The sequence below is a fragment of the Macrobrachium nipponense genome, chromosome 2, assembly GCF_015104395.2.
Source record: "Macrobrachium nipponense isolate FS-2020 chromosome 2, ASM1510439v2, whole genome shotgun sequence".
NCBI lineage: Eukaryota > Metazoa > Arthropoda > Malacostraca > Decapoda > Palaemonidae > Macrobrachium > Macrobrachium nipponense.
In genome coordinates, this window is record NC_087201.1 from 100,177,567 (window position 1) to 100,203,787 (window position 26,221).

The 26,221-nt window shown below is 37.7% G+C and overlaps 1 protein-coding gene across 1 annotated transcript in view; it reads right to left on the reverse strand.

Annotated features, from left to right (window-relative positions):
• LOC135220845 (probable endonuclease 4) overlaps positions 1-26,221 on the reverse strand; it is a 333,180-nt gene that overhangs the window by 160,643 nt on the left and 146,316 nt on the right. Inside the window, exon 4 of the mRNA XM_064258405.1 lies at positions 14,600-14,736. Coding sequence (XP_064114475.1) covers positions 14,600-14,736 — 137 coding nt within the window. The remainder of the gene's footprint in view (positions 1-14,599; positions 14,737-26,221) is intronic.

Sequence of the window (26,221 nt, forward strand, 5' to 3'; positions counted from 1 at the left end):
CCGGCTTACAACGATTTTCGGCTAACGACGTGTCTCAAGAACGGAACCCCCGTCGTAACCTGGGGACTGCTTGTATATCCAACCAAGCCTAACATATATCTGCTTCTGTTTTGGATGCACAATGCATTTATTCTCTTTGCCACTCGCATCTGCCAATGGAAATGTTTATAAAGCCATCATGAATATTTTTCCACAAAATTTGAATTACAAGACTCGACAAAATATCAATCATCCAATATGCTAACATTTGCAGCCTCTTAAAACACCTTAATAACTGTCAACACTTGTACTAACTTGTACTAATATAGTTTGCCAAGAATGACTTTAATCTTGTTTATAAATAATGTTATACCAGACTACTCACTAAATTTTACCAATAATGTAGCACTACATTGCAGTCTTTCATAAATACACACAACAGCCATGTGGTTCTATGGGCTAAGGCTTTCTCTGAGTGAAGTAGGCATGAGCCTAAATACCAAAAACTTTCTAATTTTTTTATTAGGTACTTACAACACCTGTTCACTTTTTAAAGTAGTTACTAAATGGGTTTCCAAGACAATGCAGCCAAAAATTTAATTGGAGTAATTCTCTCACCACATCATACTTACTATGAGAAAGAACCCCATTAGTCCGAACAAATGTGAAAATAAGGACTTCCATAAAAAAATTGTACATACTTTAATACAGGCAGTCCTGGTTATCGGCGGGGATTCCGTTATCTGACGGTGCTGGCAAGTGAAAACCGCCACTAATCGAAACTCAGCAATTTATAGCATTTAAGGCACCTATGTTAAGTATGTTATGGTGCCAAAACTCTATTATAACCGGAACCCGGCACATTGTGATGCCATAAATTGCCAATTTTATGGCACTAGACAAGCACCATAAAACCGGATTGCTATTAACCGAGTCTGCAGATAACTGGGGACTGTCTGTAATTAAAAATGTTACTGGCAATTTTTCTTCATACACAAACATAGGCCAACATACAGTCACTACAATTAATGCCCCTCAGTCAGAAGACCTGTTTGAGGGCTGCTTTATAACCCTTGATGGTAGCCAATGAATGGGCCCTATTTTGCCCAAAGAAGACTTGAAAGTAACTATCTCCTTTACAGGTATCTTGAGTAAATTGTGACCCCTTCAATGGTACCAATACCAGTACTCTGTCCACTTCCCACAATAGACCCAGACCAAGAAGCCCATGATAGCTTCTGCTGAACAATGTCCGGCACAGGTCCAGGACCATGTCTCTTGCCTTCTCCACTTCTTCAAGAGACAAGGTGAGGATCAGCTAGCCATCTAGGTATCTCTGCAGTTGGGTACCCTTGGAGTGTGACCAGGAGAGGCCATCGGGAAAACCTTTGCTAAGCTGAAGCAGAGCCTGGAACTGGTACATCAACCCCTTGGTGATGAACCATAGTTATTTCCTAGAGCTCAGGCGGGTGAATGGGAATGTGGAGGTTGGCATCCTGTAGATCCACCGAAATTGTAAGTCTCCCTCTTGGATGGATGCCAATTCTGACTTGGACATCTCTGTCAAAAAGGGCAGGTACTCATAAGAGTTAACAGGTCTACCACCAAATGCCACTCCCCTACCCAGATGCTTTCTCCACTAGGAAAAGGCATCTGTAAAATCTGTGGGAGTTGTCCAACATAACCTCCACCACCCCCTTTCTGTAGTATTGCTTTGATCTCCTTCTGCAGGGGCCTCGCCTCCAGCAAGTCCAGTTGGTAAGAAAGAAAGGATATATAGAGGAGCCAGTGAGGCTTTCGTGGGCCCAAAGGGCAGACTGTATCCCTCCTTCAAGACTGCTACTGTCCACTCCTACCCATACTGCTGCTACACCATTTATTTGTTGCCTAGGAACTACACCCACGGTAGCTCGAGGGAGGGTCTCTTCTCACCTGGAGCCTCCTCTTTTTCCAGGGAGGATTCTCCTGTGAGCTGCCTGGGTGGCTTAAAACGACTGGTGTGGTATCTCCTCCTCTACTGGGGCCACCACTGATGCTCTGCTGCCTGTACCTGGGCCTTGGGGAGGAACGCCTGCTGCTGGTGTAACACTGTCTGCCTAGCGTGGCTGTACTAACCCTCTCATCTCAGGTGATGAACAACTTCAAAAGAGGAGTCTTAGGAAAGGTGTCTATGGTCTCTCTTTCCTTACTTCTATGGCCTTCTGGATTATGACTGGAGGGAAGTATCTCGGCATGTCTTGTAACAGGCTATTCCTTAAAGCCAACTAACTCTTGTGAGATGTTTTGCTGGACCACAGAGAGGAAGGACTTGTGACTCCTGAGCCCACATGCCACATTACGTAGGACAATGCTTTCCCCAATGATCCTAGGTACACCCTAAATGTGGTACACCTTTCTAGAATCACAGCATCCTTTACCTCCTAAAGCCATACTGCCTGTCACCTATCAAACCAGGAGAAGGTCCTCATCATCCTCACCAGGGCCAGCTTGATGTTGGGGCCTCTGCCCTGCTGATGACGGGACAGAGGGAGTGCTGCAGTCGCAAGTGGCCTAGCAGATGGGGGCCCCTAGGGAATGCTGGAACTGGAGGAGCTTGGGTTTATCTTCCATCAAAGCCATATCATGCTCACATGAGATGGGCAACAAGCCCAATAGTGACAAAGGGAGGTCGATCAAATCAGTTTCACATGATAAATAAAGGGAAAAGCACCTAAAATGACTCCTGTGACTAAAAAATATCTTCAGCCACTGGAAGGCACTTGAAGTCAATTAGCAGGGATAATAATGAACACCAAGAATTTTCTTATACAAGCATAATTGTTTGTTTGTATTGTGTTTTTACGTTGCATGGAACCAGTGGTTATTCAGCAACGGGACCAACGGCTTTATGTGACTTCCGAACCACATTGAGAGTGAACTTCTATCACCAGAAACACACATCTCTCAATCCTCAATGGAATGGCCAAGAATCGAACCCACGACCACCGAGGTGAGACGCAAACACCATACCAACCACGCCACTGAGGCCCTTAGAATAATGAACAATAAGAATTCTCATACACGTGGCACTCACAACAGAAATCTCAGCAATGAAAAACGGAGATAGTGAAAACTGTGAGCTTCAATGGCTGAGAACCCTGTGGTTGACCTAGGCCACCTGAGGTTGCTTGAGGACACAGGCCTATGCAATATGATTTTGTTTTTTTGAGTCAGTGACAACCCCAGAAAGCCTTGCCCAAGAAACTCCACTTACGAAAGTGCAGGTTTTTATTCCCATCGGGGCAAATCTATGTGCATATCCTTATATGGTACACACACTACTATAAATATACAAATAATTTCTATCATAGGATTAACAACAAGATTTAAAATATGGACAGGGTATAAGGCTGCATGGAAACAATTAAGTATAAGACCTTTTACATTTACTCGAAGGCATTGTCACAAACATACAATGGAACAGAAGATTAAAGACTGCTTTTTTACATAGAAAGGTCATTAGTACATGAGTTATGTCTTCAGGTGGGAACAGCTGTCTGGGATTTACTCAGGTACTGGATTAACCAAGGTGGAGCAAAGGGCATTCAACTATCTCAACTATCACAAAGGTAAAAGGTACAACTATACTAAACTGACAATTACAAAATTAATAAACTGGGATGGAACCCCTTGTCAAATTTTATGGGAAATCTAAACTTACCAAAATTTACTGGCAGACCTTTTTGTTTAACTAAGTTTACAACCAAAATTTTAGAAAACCTAAGAAGGAAGGTCAATATGTAGGAGTTTTTAGCAAAAAGCTGTTTCCATACAAACATTACCAAATCTCCTGAACTGAGAAATTAATATTCTGAAGGTCATTTCATTAGGTAAAGTAGTATTAGCCTTGAATGCTAACAGTCCTAGTATGTAGAACTGAATCAAAATATCTTCTTTCATCACAGATTTTAATGTGAAACATTGTTATTATTATAGTTTAAAACTTATATGCAGTATTTTTAATTATGGTATTTTAATTCCAATATCATTATCTAAAAATGAACTTAAAATCCCTGGGTTTGATAAAATTCCAGCCCTGCTATTCACACCTAATTTCTGTCTCCAAATATGCATGTATCTACCCATAACATTCTGAAGATCAGCACTGTCTACTAAAATGTGACTATTAAGGTCTCTACCTATCAGTATTCCATTTGACTGTAGCACCTCTTCCACTGCCTTTGCAAAAAAACTCTTCTGTTGACTCTTTCTGGTTGTCCTGGTTGAGGCAAGTAAACCAAAAGCAAACAAAGTCCCTCCTTTCCTAATAACATCTTAATCTTCACTATTGTCTCAATTTATGCCACTTCTATTAAAACTTCAGCCATTTCAGTGTTTGACAAATAGGTCTATTCCATTTTATCTTGTTTTATCAGAATTCCACCAGAATTTATGCTGCTCTGTTTAACTACCTACAGATTTTGGGCCAGCTTCTTAATACCTTAACTTCTGAGCACATCAATTGTCCTTGTTTCAATTTGTCAAAGTTTCCATCACTTCCCTCACTCTTCAGCACTATTGTTTCCTTACATATAGTGCTCTTATTTACCTTGTTTTCATCTTCCTTGGAGGTTCCTAACACTGCCTGCTAAAAGGCTGTAAAGTACTGAGGACCATTTCATTTTGAGAACTCATTTTAATTTTAGAAGTCTTTATCATTTTACAAGTTCCGTAACCCTTTACTGATGAATTCCACCCCACTACTTTTCTCCTGGCTGCTGACTGGTCATTAACTCGTTTTGGGGTTTATAACTTACTAACTGGGAAGTTTGACAAGACTGTAATGAAAAAGTAATATATGTTGCACAGTACAAAGTAATAAATATTGTGTAGTACAAAGTAATAAATATTGTGTAGTACAATGTGTTGGATAAGAATGTGTTGTTCCTGCACGATATACAAACCCTCAGTCCTTTACATATGGAATTACTTTCAGCATTGCTGGAATTATGGCCGTTAAATTCTTGAACAAGGTGGTTAGGTAGTAACTACCGTCTGGCTTTTGGCCATCTTTCGATGAAGATGTATGTTTGTGAGCTCTTGCTCACTAGCTGTTGATCATTTTCCTGGTGGGATCTTTAATTTCTTATTTCGAATAAATATATATTGTGTTTTATATTAATAATTACTTGACTTTAATCATTAAAATGCAAACCCACTTTTTGTGATAGCCTTGATAGCCGCCTTTCTACTTTGTGTTAAAGGTCAGTGGCAAGGGTATGCCAACATCTTTATTAGTGCATATTTTTGTCCATTAATGTTAGGATGAGACATGTATTTATCCGAAATTTACACTCAGGCTTTGGAAATTACTGAGGGGAACTTCGGAGGTTTGTCCTTTGTTTCCTTCGATAATTCCTCTTCTCATTCGTCCTTTTGCTAGCTATCGACGGAGATGGAGGAGGGGGTGTTGGTGTTTGGGGGATCTGCTCTCATTTCGGAGGGTGTTGCCCTTGGATGCGAAAGGAGTATCCTTATCATTACAAATCATATTTTCTTTCTTTTACAGGCTAAGAGGGGTGATAGTGATTACAACAGTAGATGGTTGGGTATCTCTTCATGTTGGTTATCCTAACCTTGGAATTGTACCTGTGACTCGTAGCATTCTGTGATATTAGCTCTCGAGTATGTGTACTGTTCCTCTGCTGGGAATCATATTCATTTACCACTGCTATCCTGGAGTTTCGTCACTGGACAAAGCCTTCGCCACTGCCCTGTGATTATTAACTATTCCATCTGGTAAATATACCTCATCCTGTAGAAGAAGTCTTGCAGAATTTAGAGAAGTCAAAGAGGAAGAAGCTCGTCAAGTGTAGTTATCTTCCTCTTTAGAATCATATTTTTCATCAGCATCCACCCCTTCGACTTCTAAGGCTCCCTGCCGAAGAGGAGACGGTAGTCTCCCCCCACCCCCACCAAAAAGTCTCGTCATGGGACTTCTAAGGGTCTGCCTCCTCAAACTGAGGAGGCAGTTGGGTCTTCCACTGGCTCTCCCATTTCTTTGGGAACAGTAACCGTCATGCTGTTTCCAATTCTGCTGCTATCCTAGAGGTTCTGCCCCTAAGACTACAGTGGTACCTCGAGATACGAAAGGCTCAACTTATGAAAAACTCGAGATACGAAAGCCAATACGAAAAATTTAACGGCTCTACATACGAAAAGTTTTCAAGATACGAAAGGTTTCTGAAAGTTCGAGATTCGCCTGGATAACAATTTTGAAAATCGCGCCGCGCCGCCATCGTAGTACTAGTAGACTTGCCACCATCCTCCTGCTCTCCCATTGGTTCCTGATGCTAGTCGCGGCCATGAAATCCTTCTCTCCTATTGGCCAGCGTCCCTCCCATCATGCATCTACTATGTACACGTGGTGGCGTGGCTCGGCCACTCGGTACCAGCATTGTTATAGTACGCACGCGGTATTCGTTTTCGGGATCGTCAATGTGTACGTATTTTATAAAAAAAGTGACCAAGATCTCTCACATGGGATAAGTGATCAAGGTCTCTCTCATGGGATAACTGGAAACTTTGCAAAGGTTGGTAGAATCTCCACTCCTTTTGAACAGAGGGTGTAGACCAATCATTTACAACATGCATACCAGTAGTACGTATAATCAAGGCACTTCAGTTTATGTTGAAGGTCAGCAGCCGAACATTCAGTACCCAAATCAGTTGCAGAGAGAGCATTTGGTTGAACAGGGTTTTGATGGACACCAGGGCCAACAGAGTCATGAAATTCTGTATATATATATATAAAAAAAAAAAAAAAAAAAAAAAAAAAAAAAAAAAAAAAAAAAATACACACCTATGTAAAGTAAAAAAAAAAAAAAAAAAAAAAAAAAAAAATGTAAAGTAAAAAAAAAAAAAGGCAGAAATTAAAGCCGCTTTTCATAAAGTGCAATCATTTGTAGAAGACACCCCCCGAAAAGGCTCACACAGGAACATTGTGAAAAGTAGGCAGAAGCAATCTTCCTTGGATAGTTACGTATGTAGTATGTACGTATATTTTTTAAAGTGTACGTACGTACATATGTACAAAAGAAAAAAAAAACGGCAGAAATTAAAGCCGCTTTTCATAAAGTGCAATAATTTGCAGAAGACACCCCCCGAAAAGGCTCACACAGGAACATTGTGAAAAGTAGGCAGAAGCAATCTTCCTTGGATAGTTACATATGTACGTAGCCTCACTCGAAAGGTAAGCTTCCACATTTTACGTACGTACAGTATATTTCTTATTACCATGTACACTAATATACACTTTATTTACAGGTTATATTTTGCATTTTTTTTATTAATTTAGGTATTGAATGGTCCAAATTGTTGTAGCATTTCATTGTTTATAGGTCAATTTAGCTTTATTATGAAATTTACTGGGGTGTTTTTGGAGGGCTTGGAATGGATTAGCCATTTTACATGTAAAATGTGGTCCAAGATACAAAAACCTCATGATACGAAGGGCGCCTCGGAACTGATTAATTTCGTATCTCAAGGTACTACTGTAGTTCCAAGTAAGGCGATTGTTCACAAGTCCCCGAGTGCATGTGAATCTTCGGATTTGCGTGCATCCAGAGTCAGTGACGCCAAGTCTGCTCACCTACATGACTCAGGCATAGAGTGGAAGAAAGGAGCGAGTCGCTCAGGTGACTCACGCCTTGCTGTTGATCGCTCTCGCGGTGATTGCTCGGTTCCCAGGGTTGACGTTATGGTCCCGCGGGACTATGCATGCAGAGACCAGCACGGGCTCTCCCATTTGGTCCTCTTGAGAGGTTTCGGCCTCGACGAGGACTTAGACACGTCGGAGGACAGTACCAGCTCTCTTCGGTCAGGTGCACGCTCAGCCCCACCCAGACGACAGTTATGTTCGTGTGACCGACCAGTCATAGGGGCGGTGAACATTTCACCTGCTGTGTGAGAGTTTCGTAACCCTCCTCGGGAACGCATTTTCTCCAAACAATAACGGTTTCCTAGACTCGTGTCATGGCCATCACCGCAAGTTGATGGCTGCCCATGACTCGCTTCTACTGCTAGTTCCCGTAGCAAGGTGAGCGAGAGCGTCCAGTCTTCCTCACCTATTCCCTCTAATTCCTATGGCTACGCTGGGAGGGGCGAGGTGAATAGGAGGGATCCTGCAGAGTGCTCTTCGTAGGATTCAGCGTCGGGGGACTATGTTCCTGGAAGGACCTTAGGGTCCTACCAGACATTCGTCCACATCATTGAGGAAGGATCTTATGTCAAAACTAAAGACCGTCTCCATGTCTTTTTTCTGTCCTTTGGATGGATTTCAATTTGCAGTCCCCTATGGGTTCTTGCATTTTTGGAGCCTCGATTGTATATTCTATTGAATTGTACTCTCTTTCCAGTCTTAAATGCTTGCATTTAGGACTGGTATTTATGCCTGTTCCTCCTCAATTTCAATGGGAGCTGAGGAGGGGCCCCACCCCAATAATTGTTTGACGAAATTCGGGGGTCTCGCTGAGCATTTAAAATTCTTTGGAATATCTAGCACTCTCCAAGTGTTTCGCTCTTCTGTGATCTGCAAACACTTGGGCAAGACGAGAATTCCTGATAATTGTTGCTACAATACTCAGGAATCTTGCTGAATGCTTAAATTCCTTGGAATTTCTGGCATTCTCAGAGTACAGTAGGGCCTCGTAATCACAAGGGATAGGGCCCAGAACCCCCCGTGATAAGTAAATACCCGTGTTATCCTGGTACCCCCCCTGAAAATTGCTTTAAACCGCCTACTTTGATAATTAACCCACCCAAGACCACTATTTCAATGTTTATAACTGCCTACTTTAGTTCAAGCACCAAATATTTCTTCAACTATCACCTAACTATCACCTTAAACTAAATTCAAGACAGATTCAAAGTTTTCTTTCCTATCTTCAATTTCCCCTGCATCAGATCAGCAAACAAAATTATAATTACCTAACAATTCCTTTCTATTTTCATGATTTGGCTGCTGCACCAAACTAAAAGTACATAGTATATCTATTTCGTGAATGAACATATTTATGATAAAAAAACATGATTTACTGTAATAATTACAGCACCCAACTATAATATTAATGTATAAACAGCAAAATACAGCAATAAAAATCTAGTTTTGTCTTTTGTTTACGTTTAGGATCAGCTGATGGACGTTTATTACCAAAAGAATTATTTTGGAAAACAATTGTTGCTAAAAGAAACGAATTTATTAATGGAATTATTATTATTATTAACTTTGTACATAATAGTTTATGATATTATGATACAGTAATTCATATTTCATTGAGAGAGAGAGAGAGATGAGAGAGACGAGAGGGAGAGGACGAGAGAGAGAGAGAGAGAGAGAGAGAGAGAGAGAGAGAGAGAGAGCAGCTTGTGACGAGAGTAACTTGAATAGCTTGAGATAGCAGCTTAGGACGAGAATAGCTTGAGAGAGCAGCTTGGGACTAGACCATGACTATCTTAGCTCGAGAATAACAATGAAATTTGTATTTTAAATATTTTATGATGATAAGAAATGAAACATGGATAGTGATAAGATATTCTCTTGTATGCTGTTATAATATGTGATAATCATTGAGTCAACTATAAAAGTTGTATTGAAGCACAGTTTCGTAAATCACAGAAAGAATAAAAATATGGCAACACATAATTCTATTCTTTCGGGGACCATCTTGTTCTTTTATTATGATAATAATAGATCAGTATTATAGTTTTTTTTCTGTAAGTGATGAGAGAGAGAGAGAGAGAGAGAGAGAGAGAGAGAGAGAGAGAGAGAGAGAGAGAGAGAGAGAGAGAGAGAGAGAGAGAGATTTTGCTATTTACATTCATAGTATTTGAAAATTTGTGAATGAGTTTTATTCTAAAAATGCATTTAGTCATGAAAAGAAGAAGAAAACAGTAATTAGCGAATCTTGCCCTATGATAAAATTCGTGATTTCGTTAATTTTCCGGAATATACGTAGCATTTGGGCTTCACAAAAAAAGTAAGTCAAGTGATTTATGACAGAGTTTAGAGGATACTTACGTAAAAATACATCGGTACTTTGTAGAACGGTGACGTCACGGTGGTCATATGTATTTTTTTCGTGAATGAATATACATTTATGATAAAAAATAGTTACTGTACTGCTTAGAGTACCATACTGTAATATTAATGTAATCACATCAAAATAAAGTAATCATTGTTCATTGTATACTGTAAACATTTAAAGTGTATTTTTGTCTTTTGAAAAATGGATTCCCCAAGGAATTATTCCTTGAAGAGGCTTTTTATTATGAAGATATGCCAATAATATATAAGATTTGCGTTTTATTATGAATATATGACAATAATATATAAGGTAAAAATGGTTTTATTTAAGTTTACGCTTCGTCGCCGATTGCAAACAACATACGATAATCTATGACAATTATCGTTTGTATGACTGCAGTGTTCAGAGAAGTTGATTATGTTATACCAAAACAATAATGAAGTTCGAATTGAAAATTTATGTTTTCCTAAATTTTATTACTACTGTAATTAAACTACTACTATTAACATTTCTAAAATGTTAAGAATGACAAAGGTGCTGTGAAGTGTAACTCAATGTTTACATTTCTGCTGGCCACTCAACTACAAGTTGATGTCAATGACGTGGAATTATTCCATGAATAATCTATATATTATGAAGATATGGTTTTATTACCTTTATTGTCAGTTAATATCATAATGTGAATCTGTTCATGCATTTGTTGGTTATCGGAACCGGACGAGGCTTAGCCTACCACCGACAAGCCCGCGATGCTGTGATTCATACCAGCGATATATAGACTAAGTGGTCCAAGGAAAAACCAGTGATTAACTGAATCCGTGATTGCTGATCTGTGACTAAGCGAGGCCCCACTGTATTATGGTTTTTCTGCAATTTCCAAACACTCAGGCGAGACAGATATTCCCGGTAACTGTTATTACGAAAATCAGGAGTCTCACTAAGCCATTAAATTCCTTGGAATTTCTAGCGTTCGCAGAGTCGTTTGGTTTTCTGAGATTTCCAAACACTCGGGCAATGGGCATTCCTGATGATTATTACAATAATTGGGAATCTCACCGAGCGCCTGGATCCCTTGGTTTCGTTGGCCGAGTGCTTGGCTTCATCATACTGCTGAGTACCAGGGCGAGACAAGGCTTGCCCGATTATTGTCATACAAGAGTGGGGTTTTTCTTGCCGTGCGTGGGAATTCTTACGAATTCTAACGCTTGCCAAACGCTCACTATTAAGAGTGCTTGGATGGAAAGACGAGTCTTTACCAGTACAGATGAGTCTGCTCCTCAGTCTGGTTTGGAGTTATGTAGAGCTTGGGACTGTATGCAATACCTGGGTGAATGGTCACGTACTGTACTTGTGTATAGGACCTTAGGGCCCGAACATGTAGGACAGCAGACGCAGAATCCCTCGTTCTTCTTCTCGGAGTTTCAGCCTCAAAGGAGAACAGTTAATCGGGGAGAAATAATTGTTCTTGATAGACGATTACCACTTGTAATTATGTAGTGGTGATCTGCTCAGCTCAGCTCGACCAGACAGCTCTACAGATCTGAGTGCTCGGCTCTAACGAACGAACTCTCTGCACTTGATCGATGCGGTTCCTTGCCAGGACATAGCACCCTCCCTTCCTGTGTTGCAGCGAGCTTTCATGAGGTCATTGTCTTTCGTCTTTGTTATCTGACGCCTCCTAACCTCCCTCTTCAAAGGGGTGCCCATGTCCTAAGAGGAGGAAGGTATTCTCCGCCCTTACGAAGTCTCACTTTGAGACTTCTAAGGGTCTGCATCCTTTCAATGGAGAGAAAGTAACTGGCTGTCTCTTCGGAAGGAGCGGGATCCTGGACACTATCCACAAAATATAGTGTCTCAGGAGCCCAAGGAGTTCGAACCCAGGTTTGTTCTCATGTCTGGTTCCATGGGCGATACTCATGGAACCAGGGCTGCATTGGGTATACCCGTGTACGGGTGTGTCCGGGTCTACAACCCCCAAGGGGGGTCGTATAACCACAGTCGGTGATAGGTAGTCTTTTCTCCATCACGATAGTGGCGCAGGATGAGAGAAGGGACCAAGCCGCCTTGGTGACTCTGACCCACCTGTGAAAGCCAGGAATGGCTATTCTTCAGGGGCCAAGATCGATGTTGCTCTCCCTTGGGACAAGGCATCTGAAGGAGATAGAAGGTCCTCTATGTAGTCCTCTTCATGAGATTCGATTACGGAGAAGATATATACATAGCAACACATGGTAAGTTCTTGCCAGCTTTTACTGCATTTAACTCCAGTCAGCTTTTGCTCGCATTCGCACAAACTAAATGGTTGTGGGAATGAATGATTCGTGTAGCTGAGTGAGAGCATCGCAAATTCAGGGAAGAGCGGGCAAGAACGGTCAATCCTCCTCTCTTTTTTCCCTCTATTTCCTGGTTATACAGGAATGAACAAGGACATAAGAGGAATTCTATAGTCTAACTCAGTTCGATCTTAGGATCTTACCGAACATACATCGATCTGTTCAGGATGGGTAGCACCGATGGGTTTGAGCACCTCTCCAGTGCTACTGTTTTAGGAACAACCAGTTCAGCTTGAAATAATCGTCTTGGCTATCCTGTTATCACCTTAGACGTCTCCCTTCAGGAAAACTTCACCTTTGCTCTCATCATTAAAGAATGAAGGGGTCTGCTTCTAGTCCTTATTCTTGTCCCTCAAATGAAGAAGAATTAGGCTGGAGTGCAATTTACAGGAGCCTACAAATATACTAGTTTATTTCTCTCGTGACATGCTTCTGTTATCAGTTGTTTGTCCAAGTAGTAGGCTCATATCTGTAAGTTAATTCCTCTGGTATGTGACCGAGACAAATAGTGCCTTATCTTAATTACCCTGAAACTCGGGACAACCCTTCGGGTCTCCCAAAAGTTACCGGTTTTATTTTGAGATAACTAGTGGTACTGTTTCCCAACAACACCAAAGCATTTGCATGATCACCGAACCAGAGGGTTTTCCTCCCTCCCATTTCAGTTGAGATGCAGATGCCCGAGTGTATCTTTTTTATGCTCGATGGTTCTAGCCGAACACATTTCTTCATGGCATGCACAACCAGGCAACTCAGTATGACAAGTCGAGCGAGTGGTCTGTTCTCAGTACTGTTTGCTCTCCAAGGTTCTTTCGGCTTGGTATTGTTTCTCCTTCGTAGAGGATTAACTACCAATTCAAAGCTCTGCCCGGCAATCACAGACTTGGGTCTGTGGTTGGATCAGAATTCTCGCATAATGCCCATCTCTCCTACACCACATTTACCGTTGCAAGAATTTTCAGACAAAGATATATCTCATTAGACTCATTATCATCTTTCTGTTTACCCCACAGTATGACAGAAGTCTGTAGCCTAGTCTTCCGCTTCATCGCACCTGACCCATCGGCTGCTGCGATGACAGAACGACCTTCTTCAGACAATTTGAGTTTTGTCTTCTGATACACATTTCCTAATTCGTAAGGTGTACAATTATTCTTTGTTCACCCCGAATTGTAAATGAATAACGGAAGACTTTGCCTGTTCCCCGCCCGATTAGCTCTGCTTCCAAAGTAAATAGAAACTTCCTCCCTGATCCAACCCACAAGAAGCAGTTCTTCAGGCAGTACAATCCCTGTGTTTTCATTACTGAAAAGGCCCACAAGTCTGACTCTTGATCATGCAGCTCCTATACTCCGATCAAGTTGTCAGAGGTAGGGCACTCCTCCTTGCTCTTACGACCAGGAGGAATAGCCCAGATGTGTAGAACCCCAGTCAGTTCTAGAGGCTCACTCACATTCCTCCCACCAATCAGTCTCTTCCTTATGTAAAGGACCGAGGGTTTGTTTATCGTGAAGGAACAAATCACAATTTTTTAAAGTAAATTGTATTTTTCCTAACTATACAAACCTGAGGTCCTTTACATTTATGTGAACCTCAAGCCACCCCTCAATCTGAACCTGGGCCAAAAGGCAGTGGCGTGTTCACATCTGGGCAGGTGAGTCTACCGGCCTACCAGACAGTAGTTACTACCTACCCACCTTGTTCAAGAATTTAACGGCTGTAATTCCAACTATGCTGAAAGTAATTCTTTATGTACAGGACCCCAGGTATGTACTGTTAGGAAAAATACAATTTACTTTCAAAAATTTTGATTTTCTAGACAACATACCAAATTATTATATATATATGGGCAAAGGAAAAGTACTCTACTTTAATTAGGAACATTGGGCAAGGCATAATGCTGTCTAGCCAATCAGTCCTCAGTTATCGGCGAGGGGTTCCATTCCCGACGGCACGGTGATAACTGAAAATTGCAGATGACCAAAAATATGCAATAATTGCGCTGATCCCTGGTTATTGGTGCTGATAAGCACACTAATAACCAGGGACTGGCTGTGTTGTTAAGCAGGGAGAGGCGCCAATGAGCGGGGATCGGTGCACATCGGCACCCAAAATCCACTTATTGTCGCTAGACAAGTCACGTAAAACCAGCTTGCCAATAACTGAGGTTGCTGATAACCAGGGACAGCCTAAATCTAGAATGAAAAAAGTAAAATACTGTACTTTCAAAGCTTTTTTCCATTTAGTTACAGTGCTATCATCAAGGGGTTTGGCAGCCCACTGACGCTGAGTACGTAGAAAAAGTCCAAATGATTTGGCATTACATTCTTCTGCATTGGTAAATGCATTCCAAAGTCCACCTGAAATTCAATTTTTTTAATATAGTATACAGTTTCCAATTAAAATTCAAACCATCAATCAAGAAACAGCAAATAAATGCAATTCCAAAGTAACAACATTATACCAAAATTGTATGATTTAGTGTTTTAGTACACTCACATTAACCTATCTGCGGTTAATATGAGAAAACCTGGAGAAAAAAGTATATACAAAAGCTAAACAGATAAATTATACAGTGGTCCACCCCGTATTCACGGGGGATGCATTCCAGACCCCCATGAATAGTTAGAACCAGCAAATAGTTGGAACCCCTATAAAAATGCTTAAAATCTCCTATTTTGTTAGTTAAAATTCAAGAAAAACCCGCTAAAAATTTTAATACCTGTTTTTTTTTAATAGTTTTATCACAAAAAGAGCATTTTATGATGAAATTGATGAAAAAAAAAACACAGGAATTTGTGGATATTTCTCATAGAAAAAGTGAATAAGCAAATTTTCCATGAATAATGCGGGGTTAATGTTCCCAAGAGAAATCTGCGAATGCGCGAGTCCGTGAATCCGGAGAACGCAAATATAGGGGGTTTACTGTATGTGTATATATACAGGCGGCCCGCGGTTAACGGCGCAATAGCTAGCAGCGAATCGGTTTTACTGCTGTCATCAAAAATATTTATTAAAAAAATAAGGTATTTTAAGGTATTTTTACAGCACAATTTTAGGTTAACAGCGCCGCTAGCGCCGTTATGTCTAACAAGTACATACATCTGTAGAAGTACCGTTCAGACCATAAAGGTTATGCAAATGATATTAAAAATTTTCATTGAGAGTTATTACTTAGGTATTTGGGTAAAATATATACCTCTGACGCTGTTCTATGCCGAAAATATAGTTAAATAAGTGCAAATTTAGCTATGGATGTGTCGATTTACAAATGGTCATGCATTAAGTTTACTTATAGGGTATTTTTATTTCTGCACAGAAATAGGATACAAAGGCAGCTTTTGAAACTGCCCTTCATGTTATCAAAGAGGATGCTTTTTCATGTTCTTTCTTGTGAGCTACCGCCTGCCGCTCTTCCAAAAATATACAGTTAAAAAAGTCCAAATTTAGCAATGAATGTGCTGATTCTATAGATGTTCATGCTTTTATGTTTAAAATATGTATGAAAATGTATTACATATAGGGTAATTTTGTTTCTGCACAAATATGATACAAAGGCAGCTTTTGAAACTGCCCTTCACGTTATCAAGAGGATGGTTTTTCCAAGTATGTATGTGTTCTCATATTGTATTATAAAGTACTACGGTAAATCTAAGCCAGTTATTCCGTGGAGCAGCCAATGTTTTGGTTTGGAAATCAGCTGATGGCGAATATGAGTTTGTTTCGCCATATTTAACGCAATTCTGAGCAAGTTTTCCTGCTTCTAGTCAGCATAAACGAATATCTAGATACTTGACTTATATGAGACAAGGTTATTTTTCCTTATACAGTGTTTTTAGGTGGAAATATGACCATTGCGATTGTGAACTAATTTTTTTTTTTGTTAAATTATGTTGGCAGGATGTTTATTGAGTAAAAAAAATTACACAGTTCCGTTCGCAGTTTTCCTTTATATCATCTTTGAGATAAAATTATTTTATCTCAATTTTATTTACAGTTGTGTTTGATGACACGTTTACTGGAGTTTTATCCTTGTTGCCGATGCACGATAATGGTCATTAGCAGCTTGAACAATTTTCTCAGCTTCAGCTATAACTAGGTTTAAATTTAATGGTATATTTCCCGATTGATCTTTGATCTATATTGATCTTTGATCTATAGCAAATAAAATTATTACATTAAGATATCTCAGTCCTATTCTACATAACGTCATTTATAACAACTACGGTAATAGTGTACTATAGTACGCTGACTGAAATACAAGCCAAAAGGATGTTGTTGTCCAATTCGGTTACACTTAGAAAAAAAAAAAATTTTGTTTCTTGTTCAGCTGTTCATGGCTGTACATGTTTACGCAACGAGTATACAGTGTTCCCTCGCGGGGGATGTGTACCAGGGACCCCCGCAAATAGCGCAAACCTGCGAATAGTTAGAACTCCCCTCTAAAAATGCCCATATCTGCCTATCTTGAAAGTTCAAATACCAAATGTATACTTAAAGTATCCTACATCAAAGATACCATTGAATTGGTATTATTAATATCATTCCAAAGTCATCTTAAACATTTTACCATTAGAAATATATTAACAGCCAATAACAGAGAGAGAGAGAGAGAGAGAGAGAGAGAGAGAGAGAGAGAGAGAGAGAGAGAGAGAGAGAGAGAGAGAGAGAGAATAACTCCTTACGATATCAATAGACTGAAAGGAACTTCTATAGGCGACACTTATTTCCTCCCCCATAAATACACATATCTATTCCAGAGAAGGGAGAAAGAGAGGACTGAACAATTATGTTTGTCTGTATATCAATTCTTTTGCTGAGAGAGAGAGAGAGAGAGAGAGAGAGAGAGAGAGAGAGAGAGAGAGAGAGACCAAATGTAAACCTTATGTAACATCCTACATCAAATTTACCTTAAATTATCATATTAATGTATTAATCTTAAGAGACTGTATCAATATAATCTCAAAGTAATCCTAAACATTAGTACCCTTAAAGGTATATACGTACGTACATACATACGTACTTCTAACACTTGCAGCAGAGAGAGAGAGAGAGAGAGAGAGAGAGAGTTGTCCTTACAGTATTTAAAAGAGTGAAATGGAAAGATTATTGTATTTAAAATACTCACATATGAATTTTGTAATTACATTTATAGTATTATTATTACACATATAGTATTATTATTGGAAAATATTAATAATAAACTTATTACATGCATGTACCATAAAAAGAATCTCCTCAGAGAGAGAAAGAGAGAGAGAGACTGCATAAAAACCATTAAATTCCCAGCTGCGAGCGTCACTGGAGTTACGAGAAGGTAGGGAAATTGATACAGAAAAAGACGAAGGGAAAAATTTTCATTTGCAGTTAGTTACATTATTATTATTATTATTATTATTTGAAAATATTAATAAACACATGCATCTACCATAAAAATTCTCTTATCACAGTAAGAGAGAGGAGTTATTCTTACTTAAGTGAAATGGAAAGGTCATTTTTATCTCTTTAAAATACTACCACATACAAATTTTGTAATTACAGTATTATTATTATTATTATTATTAACAGAAAATATCAATAAACATTTTACATACTAGTACCATAAAAATTCTTTCATCTCAGTAAAGAGAGAGAGAGTGTGTGTGTGTTTACCTCTCTGTTCTCTCAGAAAATACTTATATTGCTTCCAGCGAAACAGAGGGAGGGAGTTACACTATGACATACATATCCTGTGTGGCAGAGAGAGAGAGAGAGATAAGAGAGACGAGAGAGAGAGAGAGAGAGAGATGAGAGAGAGAGAGAGTTATCCTTAATTAAAGGAGTGAAATGGATAGATTATTGTATTTCTTTAAAACACTATCACATAATATGAATTTTGTAATTACAGTTATATCAATATTATTATTATTATTATTATTTTAAAGTATTAAAAAGTAATAGTACATGTGCTATAAAAATTCTCGAGTCTCAGTAAATAAGAGAGAGAGAGAGAGAGAGAGAGAGAGAGAAGGATTGAGACGAGAGAGAGAGAGAGAGAGAGAGAGAGGAGAGAGAGAGAGAGAGAAATTCATGAACACACTTGGTGGCAACAATCCAACAGCTGCTCCCCTCCGTCCCATTACTTGATATGTTTGACAGTTTTAGTACCTGGAGTTTGAGAGAGAAGACTGCGATTTCCTTCATTCTTACATAATTTTTAAAATTTATAAACTAAAATCATACTAATTATTCACTCTAGTATTTTCTTTAATGAATTGATGTTATTGCTGTATACATTAATATTAATTAACCCTCTTACGCCTAAGCCCTAAAAACAAAAACGTCTCCCGTATGCCGAAGCGGGTTTGGAGTGAGCGCGGAAGCAGAAAAAATAATTTTTTTCAAAAAATCACAGCGCGCTCAGTTTCAAGATCAAGAGTTCATTTTTGGTATCCTTTATTTTGTCATTGAGTGAAGTTTAGTATGAAACCATCAGAAATGAAAAGAAATATCATTATCATATATAAATAATGCAATATATGATAGCAACAACTAAAAAGTCATACATAATTGTATTCAAATCGAGCTGTGCAAAAAACGGTTAAAGCTAATGAGTTACTTTTTTTCGTTGTATTATACACTAAATTGCGATCATTTTGATATATAACACATTGTAAAACGATCAAAGCAACACAGAAAAAATATTATCACAAAATGATGCATGAATTCGTAACGTGCGGACGTAAAAGTTTTTTTCAAAAATTCACCATAAATCTAAATATTGTTCTAGAGACTTCCAATTCGTTTCAAAATGAAGACAAATAATTGAATATTATGATACTGTAAGAGTTTTAGCTTAGAATTGCAGTTTTCGACCATTTTCGATGAGTTAAAGTTGACCGAACGTTGAAATTCTTATATATATATTTTGTATATGCAAATATTGCAAAAATGAGAAAAGCTACAACCTTCAAATATTTTTGTTTGTATTCTTCATGAATTTGCACACATTTTCATATATGAAACTATAAAACGCCTAATATGAAAAGGAGCAAATATTAGGAGAATGCGACGTACGCATTTTGGAGATTTGTGGCCGCGAATCGGCGCGCGGAGGGAAAGAAAGTTTCTTTTTTTTTAATTCACCATAAATCTAAATATTGTGCTAGACACTTAGAATTTGCTTCAAAATGAAGATAAATGACTGTATATATTACTAGATTGTAAGAGTTTTAGCTTACAATTGCGTTTTTTTACTATTTCGGTAGAGTCAAAGTTGACCAAACGTGGTTTTTTTTCTATTATCGTGATTTATATGCAAATATTTCGAAAAAGAGAAAAGCTACAACCTTCAATCATTTAATGTTGTATTTTACATAAAATTGCACACATTTTCATATATAAAACTTTATGTAACGGCTAATTTTAAATGGTGCCAACATTTCGACAATCGCACGAAAAAATGTCTTATTTTTTTCGGAAGTTACCGAGCGGATGTAAGGAAAATTTTATTTCATAAATTAACCATAAATCGAAATATTGTGCTAGAGACTTCCAATTTGTTGCAAAATGAAGGTAAATGATTGAATATTACTAGAATAAAAGAGTTTTAGCTTACAATTGCGTTTTTTGACCATTTCGGTAGAGTCAAAGTTGACCGAAGGTTGAAATTTTTGCACTTATCGTTATTTATATGAAAATATTTCAAAACGGATGAAAGCTACAACCATGGGTTGTTTTTTGTTGTATTGTGCATGAAATTGTGCACATTTACATATATAAAACTTTATGTAACGGCAAATTTAAAATGGTGCAAACATTAGGACAATTGCACGAAAAAATTTATCGAAAGAGTTACCGCACGGACGTAAGGAAAAAGTTTTTTCATAAATTCACCATAAATCGAAATATTGTGCTAGAGACGTCCAATTTGTTGCAAAATGAAGGCAAATGATTGAATATTACTAGAATATATGAATTTTAGCTTACAATTGCGTTTTTCGACCATTTCGGTAGAGTCAAAGTTGACCGAAGGTTGAAATTTTGGCACTTATCGTTATTTATATGAAAATATCTTAAAACTGATAAAAGCTACAATCATGAGTATCTTTTTTTGTATTCTACATGAAATTGCGCACATTTTCATATATAATACTCCATGTAACGGATAATTTAAAACGGTGCAAAAATTATGTCAAAGTGACGAAATACTTTTTGAGATGTGTCACTGATACTTTTTAGTGCCATAAGAAAGAAATTTGCGCTTGCGCGCCTGCGTAACGATTGTAAACAAAACAACGCCTTGATCCGTGAACTCCCGGCATCCCCCAAGGCGCGTTATTCAAAAGTTTTCAGCTGGTAGGCCTATAAGTATTTTTCCACGAATTTAAAAAAAAAAATTTTGAGTCGGCGTATAATACGTCCAATCGGCATATATGGGAGACATTTTGACTCGACGTTTGATACGTCCAATCGGCGAAAGAGGGTTAATATTTGAAAATATGAAATCAATTATTCTTCACACAAAAAAACCATACTTCTCTGTAGGAGAGAGAGAGAGAGAGAGAGAGAGAGAGAGAGAGAGAGAGAGAGAGAGAGAGAGAGAGAGATTTTATTATTTTTACTTTGTGATATCATTTAATCTTATTAAACTTACTAATACAGTATTAACCCTTTAACGCCAAAGGGGTATAATAAAAATTGTCTCCCGTATGCCGATGGGGTCTCGGAGTGAGTGCCGAAGCGGAAAATTTTTTTTTTCAAAAAATCCCAGCGCGCTTAGTTTTCAAGATTAATAGTCCATTTTTTGTCATTGCCTGAAGTTTAGTATGCAACCATAAGAAATGAAAAAAAAATTCATTATCATAAATAAATAATGCGATATATGATAGCGCGAAAACGAAATTTCATAAATAATTGTATTCAAATCGTGCTGTGAGCAAAACGGTTAAAGCTAACGAGTTAATTTTTTTTCGTTGTATTGTACACTAAATTGCGATCATTTTGGTATACAACACACTGTAAAACGATCAAAGCAACACAGAGAAAATATTATCACAAAATGATGCATGAATTCATAACGCTCGGATGTAAAAATTTATTTTTTCAAAAATTCACCATAAATCTAAATATTGTTCTATAGAATTCCAATTTGTTTCAAAATGAAGATAAATGATTGAATATTACTATACTGTAAGAGTTTTAGCTTAGAATTTCAGTTTTCGACCATTTCGGACGAGTTAAAATTGACCGAACGTCGAATTTTTTATATTTTTTTTATATGCAAATATTTCGAAAATGAGAATGGCTACAACCTTCAATATTTTTTTTTGTATTCTACATGAAATTGTGCACATTTTCATATAAAAAACTATGAAACGGAGCAAATATTACGAGAATGTGACATACGGAAGGAAAGTTTTTTTTTTAATTCACCATAAATCTAAATATTGTGCTAGAGTCTTCCAATTTGTTTCAAAATGAAGACAAATGACTGAATATTTCTGGACTGTAAAAGTTTTAGCTTACAATTGCGTTTTTCGACCATTTCGGTAGAGTCAAAGTTGACCAAACGTGGTTTTTTTTCTATCTATCGTGATTTATATGCAAATATTTCGAAAATGAGAAAAGCTACAACCTTCAATTATTTTTTTTGTATTCTACAGGAAATTGCACACATTTTCATATATAAAACTTTATGTAATGGCTAATTTAAAATGGTGCAAAGTTTACGACAATCGGACAAAAAAATTTCTGATTTTTTTCGGTAGAGTTACAACGTGGACGTAAGGAATTTTTTTTTTTTTTCATAAATTCACCATAAATCAAAATATTGTGCTAGAGAATTCCAATTTGTTGCAAAATGAAGGTAAATGATTGAATATTACTAGAATATAAGAGTTTTAGTTTACAATTGCGTTTTTCGACCATTAAGGGAGTCAAAGTTGACCGAAGGTTGAAATTTTGGCACTTATCGTTATTTATATGAAAATATTTCAAAACTGATAAAAGCTACAACCATGGTTGTTTTTAATTGTATTGTGCATGAAATTACACACATTTCCATATATAAAACTTTATGAAACGGCTAATTTAAAATGGTGCAAACATTACGACAATCGAACGAAAAAATTCATGACGTATGGAAAAGTTTTTTCATAAATTCACCATAAATAGAAATATTGTGCTAGAGACTTCCAATTTAATTGCAAAATGAAGGTAAATGATTGAATATTACTAGAATATAAGAGTTTTAGCTTACAATTGCATTTTTTGACCATTTCGGTGAGTCAATTTTTGACCGAAGGTTGAAATTTTGGCAATTATCGTTATTTATATGAAAATATTTCAAAACTGATAAAAGCTACAATCATGAGTATTTTTTGTCGTATTTTACATGAAATTGCGCACATTTTCATATATAATACTCCATGTAACGGCTAATTTAAATTGGTGCAAAAACTATGTCAAAAGTGACAAAATAATTTCTGAGATGTGTTACTGATACATTTTAGTGCGATAAAATAGAAATTCGCACTTGTGCGCCTGCGTAACGATTGTAAACAAACCATCGCCTTGATCCGTGAGCTCCCAGCATCCCCCAAGGCGCATGATTCAAAAGTTTTTCCCTGGTAGGCTTATAAGTATTTTTCTGCGAATTTTTTATAAAACTTTTTTTATCGACGTACCATACGTCCAATCGGCACCCAACAGACAATTTATGTCAACGTTTAATACGTCCAATCGGCATTAAAGGGTTAATCAGTATTAATATTTGAAAATTAATAAATCATTTTTATACAATAAAAATACATTTAGTCATGAAAATAACATCAAAATTATACTAATTGGTGGTGATTTTTGCCGGAAAATGCCGCGAATAGGCGAATCCCCCACATATAGTGGGTAGATATGGTCCCGAGAGAAATCTGCAAATCAGTGAGTTCGCGAATCCGGAGAACGCGAATACATTAAAACCATACTTTCATCATTCTCTTTTGCTGTTTTTAAACTTATGTAACTAGAGGATGGGATAAATGAAGGCTATTGTAATTTGGTCTCTCATAAAATCGGATTATCGTAAACCGAATTATTGTAACTTGAACACTACAGCTACCTGTACACCGTATAAAAAAACCTTATTATATCTTTACATACTCTACACCAAAAGGGTTAAAGCTAGGCTTTTTTCACTTTACAGTATTTTTAGCACAGAAGTACCTCAGGTTACGAAATTAATCCGTTCCGAAGCGGACTCCATAACCTGATTTTTTTGTATCCAGAACTATGTTTTACATTAAATTGCCTAATTCGTTCCAAGCCCTACAAAAAGCTAAATTGACCAATAAACAATGAAATACAACAATTTGGACCATTCAATACCTAACCTAACCGTGACTATACCTGAAAATAAAGTGTACTAGTGTACAGGGTACAAGAAATACTGTACACAGATGTACATACATATGTAGTAAAATGTGGAACTTACCTTTCGAGTGAGGCGATGTCCAAAAGTGGTGACAGAGGAGGAGGACATATGGCAGAAAACATGAACACTTAACTTTATGTAACACACTGAAAAATGGCAGAAAACATTAACACTAAACTTTACAAAACACATTAATAAATGGCAGAAAACTCTGACACTTCTTGATTATCTCCATCTCAGTCTCCATAGAAAGCATCCTCTTCTTTCTGTGAACTTCAGCAACGTTCTTAGGACCCATGGCTAATAACATAAGTAATTAAGTTCACACACAACACGATAATGTAACTTACAGCACAACGAAAGGGAAATCACTAACACGAATTTACGTTAACAAACGAAATCTATGTGAACGAACTAATTCCAGGTGTTTACAATAACGCTGCCACAACGAAATGGTCAATGAACGCCCTACATAGATGCATGATGAGACAGATGCTAACCAATAGGAGAGCAGAATCTTACGGCGGTGACTAGCATCAGGAACAAATGGAAGAGAGGGAGGATGGTGGCGAGTCTACTGAGTTGGCGGCGCGCGAGTTTACAAATCTCGGACTTTACAGTACAAACACCCTTTTGCAACCTGAATTATTTTTGTACACAGAAGCAAAAAAATCTTCGTCTTTGCCTTCATAACCTGGATTTTTCGTACAGAGGGACTTTCGTATGTAGGGGTGCGACTGTACTATAATGTACTGTACAGTAAATTTTATAGTACTATACTTCATAAATATAATTTTACTTGTTTTGCCATTGTACGATTATGGTGCCGTTTGATTGGTCTAGGGCGCTATTAATGGGTCTAGTGTTCCGAAAGAAGGTGTGCAGCGGCCGTAGGCTTTAAAATTGCTTAGGGCCAAAAATCGATTAGCATTGGCAGCCAGGAATGGAACAACTGCTGCTAACCGAGGGCCGCCTGTATGTATGTATATGTATGTGTGTGTGTGTGTATATATATATATACAGGCGGCCCTCGGTTAGCGGCAGGGGTTCCGTTCCTGGCCACCGACGCCAAGCGATTTTCGACGCTGAGCGATTTTAAAGCCTACGGCCGCCGCACACCTTCTTTCGAAAATTCTAGACCAGTCAAAATCGCCGTAATCCCACAACGGCGCAATAAGTAAAATTATATTTATGCAGTATAGTACTATAGAATTTACTGTACAGTACATGTGGGTGTCTAGAGTATGTAAAGATATAATAAAGTTTATACAGTGTACAGGTAGCTGTAGTGTTCAGGTTACGATCATTAGTCTTACGATAGTCCGATTTTATGAGAGATCAAATTACAATGGCCTAACTTTATCCATCTTCTAGTTACATAAGTTCAATAACAGCAAAAGAGAATGATGAAAGTATGGGTTTTAACGTTATATCGTGCGTGCGTGAACGTGTTCACAGCCATGAACAACTGAACGAGAAGGGAAAAACGGACCTTTTTTTTTTTCTAAGTACAACCAAACTGGATAACTCTGTTTGGCTTGTATTTCGATCATCGTACTACAGTGCAACATTGCCGTATTTATGTTATAAATGAGTTATGATAGAATAGAACTGAGATATCTTAATGTAATAACTTTATTCGCTATAGATCAGAGATCAATATAGATTAAAGATCAATCGGGAAATATACCGTTAAATTTAAACCTAGTTATAACTGAAGCTGAGAAAACTGTTCAAGCTGCTAATGACTATTATTGTACATTGGCAACAAAGATAAAACTGCAATAAACGTCTGCCATCACACACAACTGTAGATAAAATTGGGATAAAATCATTTTTAATCAAAACTAATGTGCTTGAAAGAACACATTTTACTGTTGGTTTCACGCCGATATAAGATAAATAACGTAAAGTTCGTATTATGATGATATAAAGGATTATTGCGAACGGAATCAGTAATTTTTTGTTACGCAATAAACATGCCGCCAAGTAATCTGTTAACGAAAAAAAAAATAGTTCACATTCACAACGACACAATAAATATTTCCACCTAAAAACATGCTGTAATAAGGAAAAATAACTGTCTCATATAAGTTCAAGTATATAGATATTCGTTTTATGCTAACTAGAAGCAAGAGCATTTCGCTCAGAATTGCGTTATGGTGAAACAAACTCGTATTCATCAGCTGATTTCAAACCACAACATTGGCCGCTCTGCGGAATACGGGCTTAAGTTTGCCGTAGTATTTTAAAATACAATAATATGAGAATACATACAATATTCTTGGATACAGTGAAATAATGTAAAACTTTTAAAGGATTTATGGAAAAGATGCATAATTAATAAAATAACACAATGCATTTTTCGGAACTGGCGGACAAGAACGAACATGAAAAACCATCCCCTGACAAAGTGGAGCGAGTTACAAGGCTGCCTT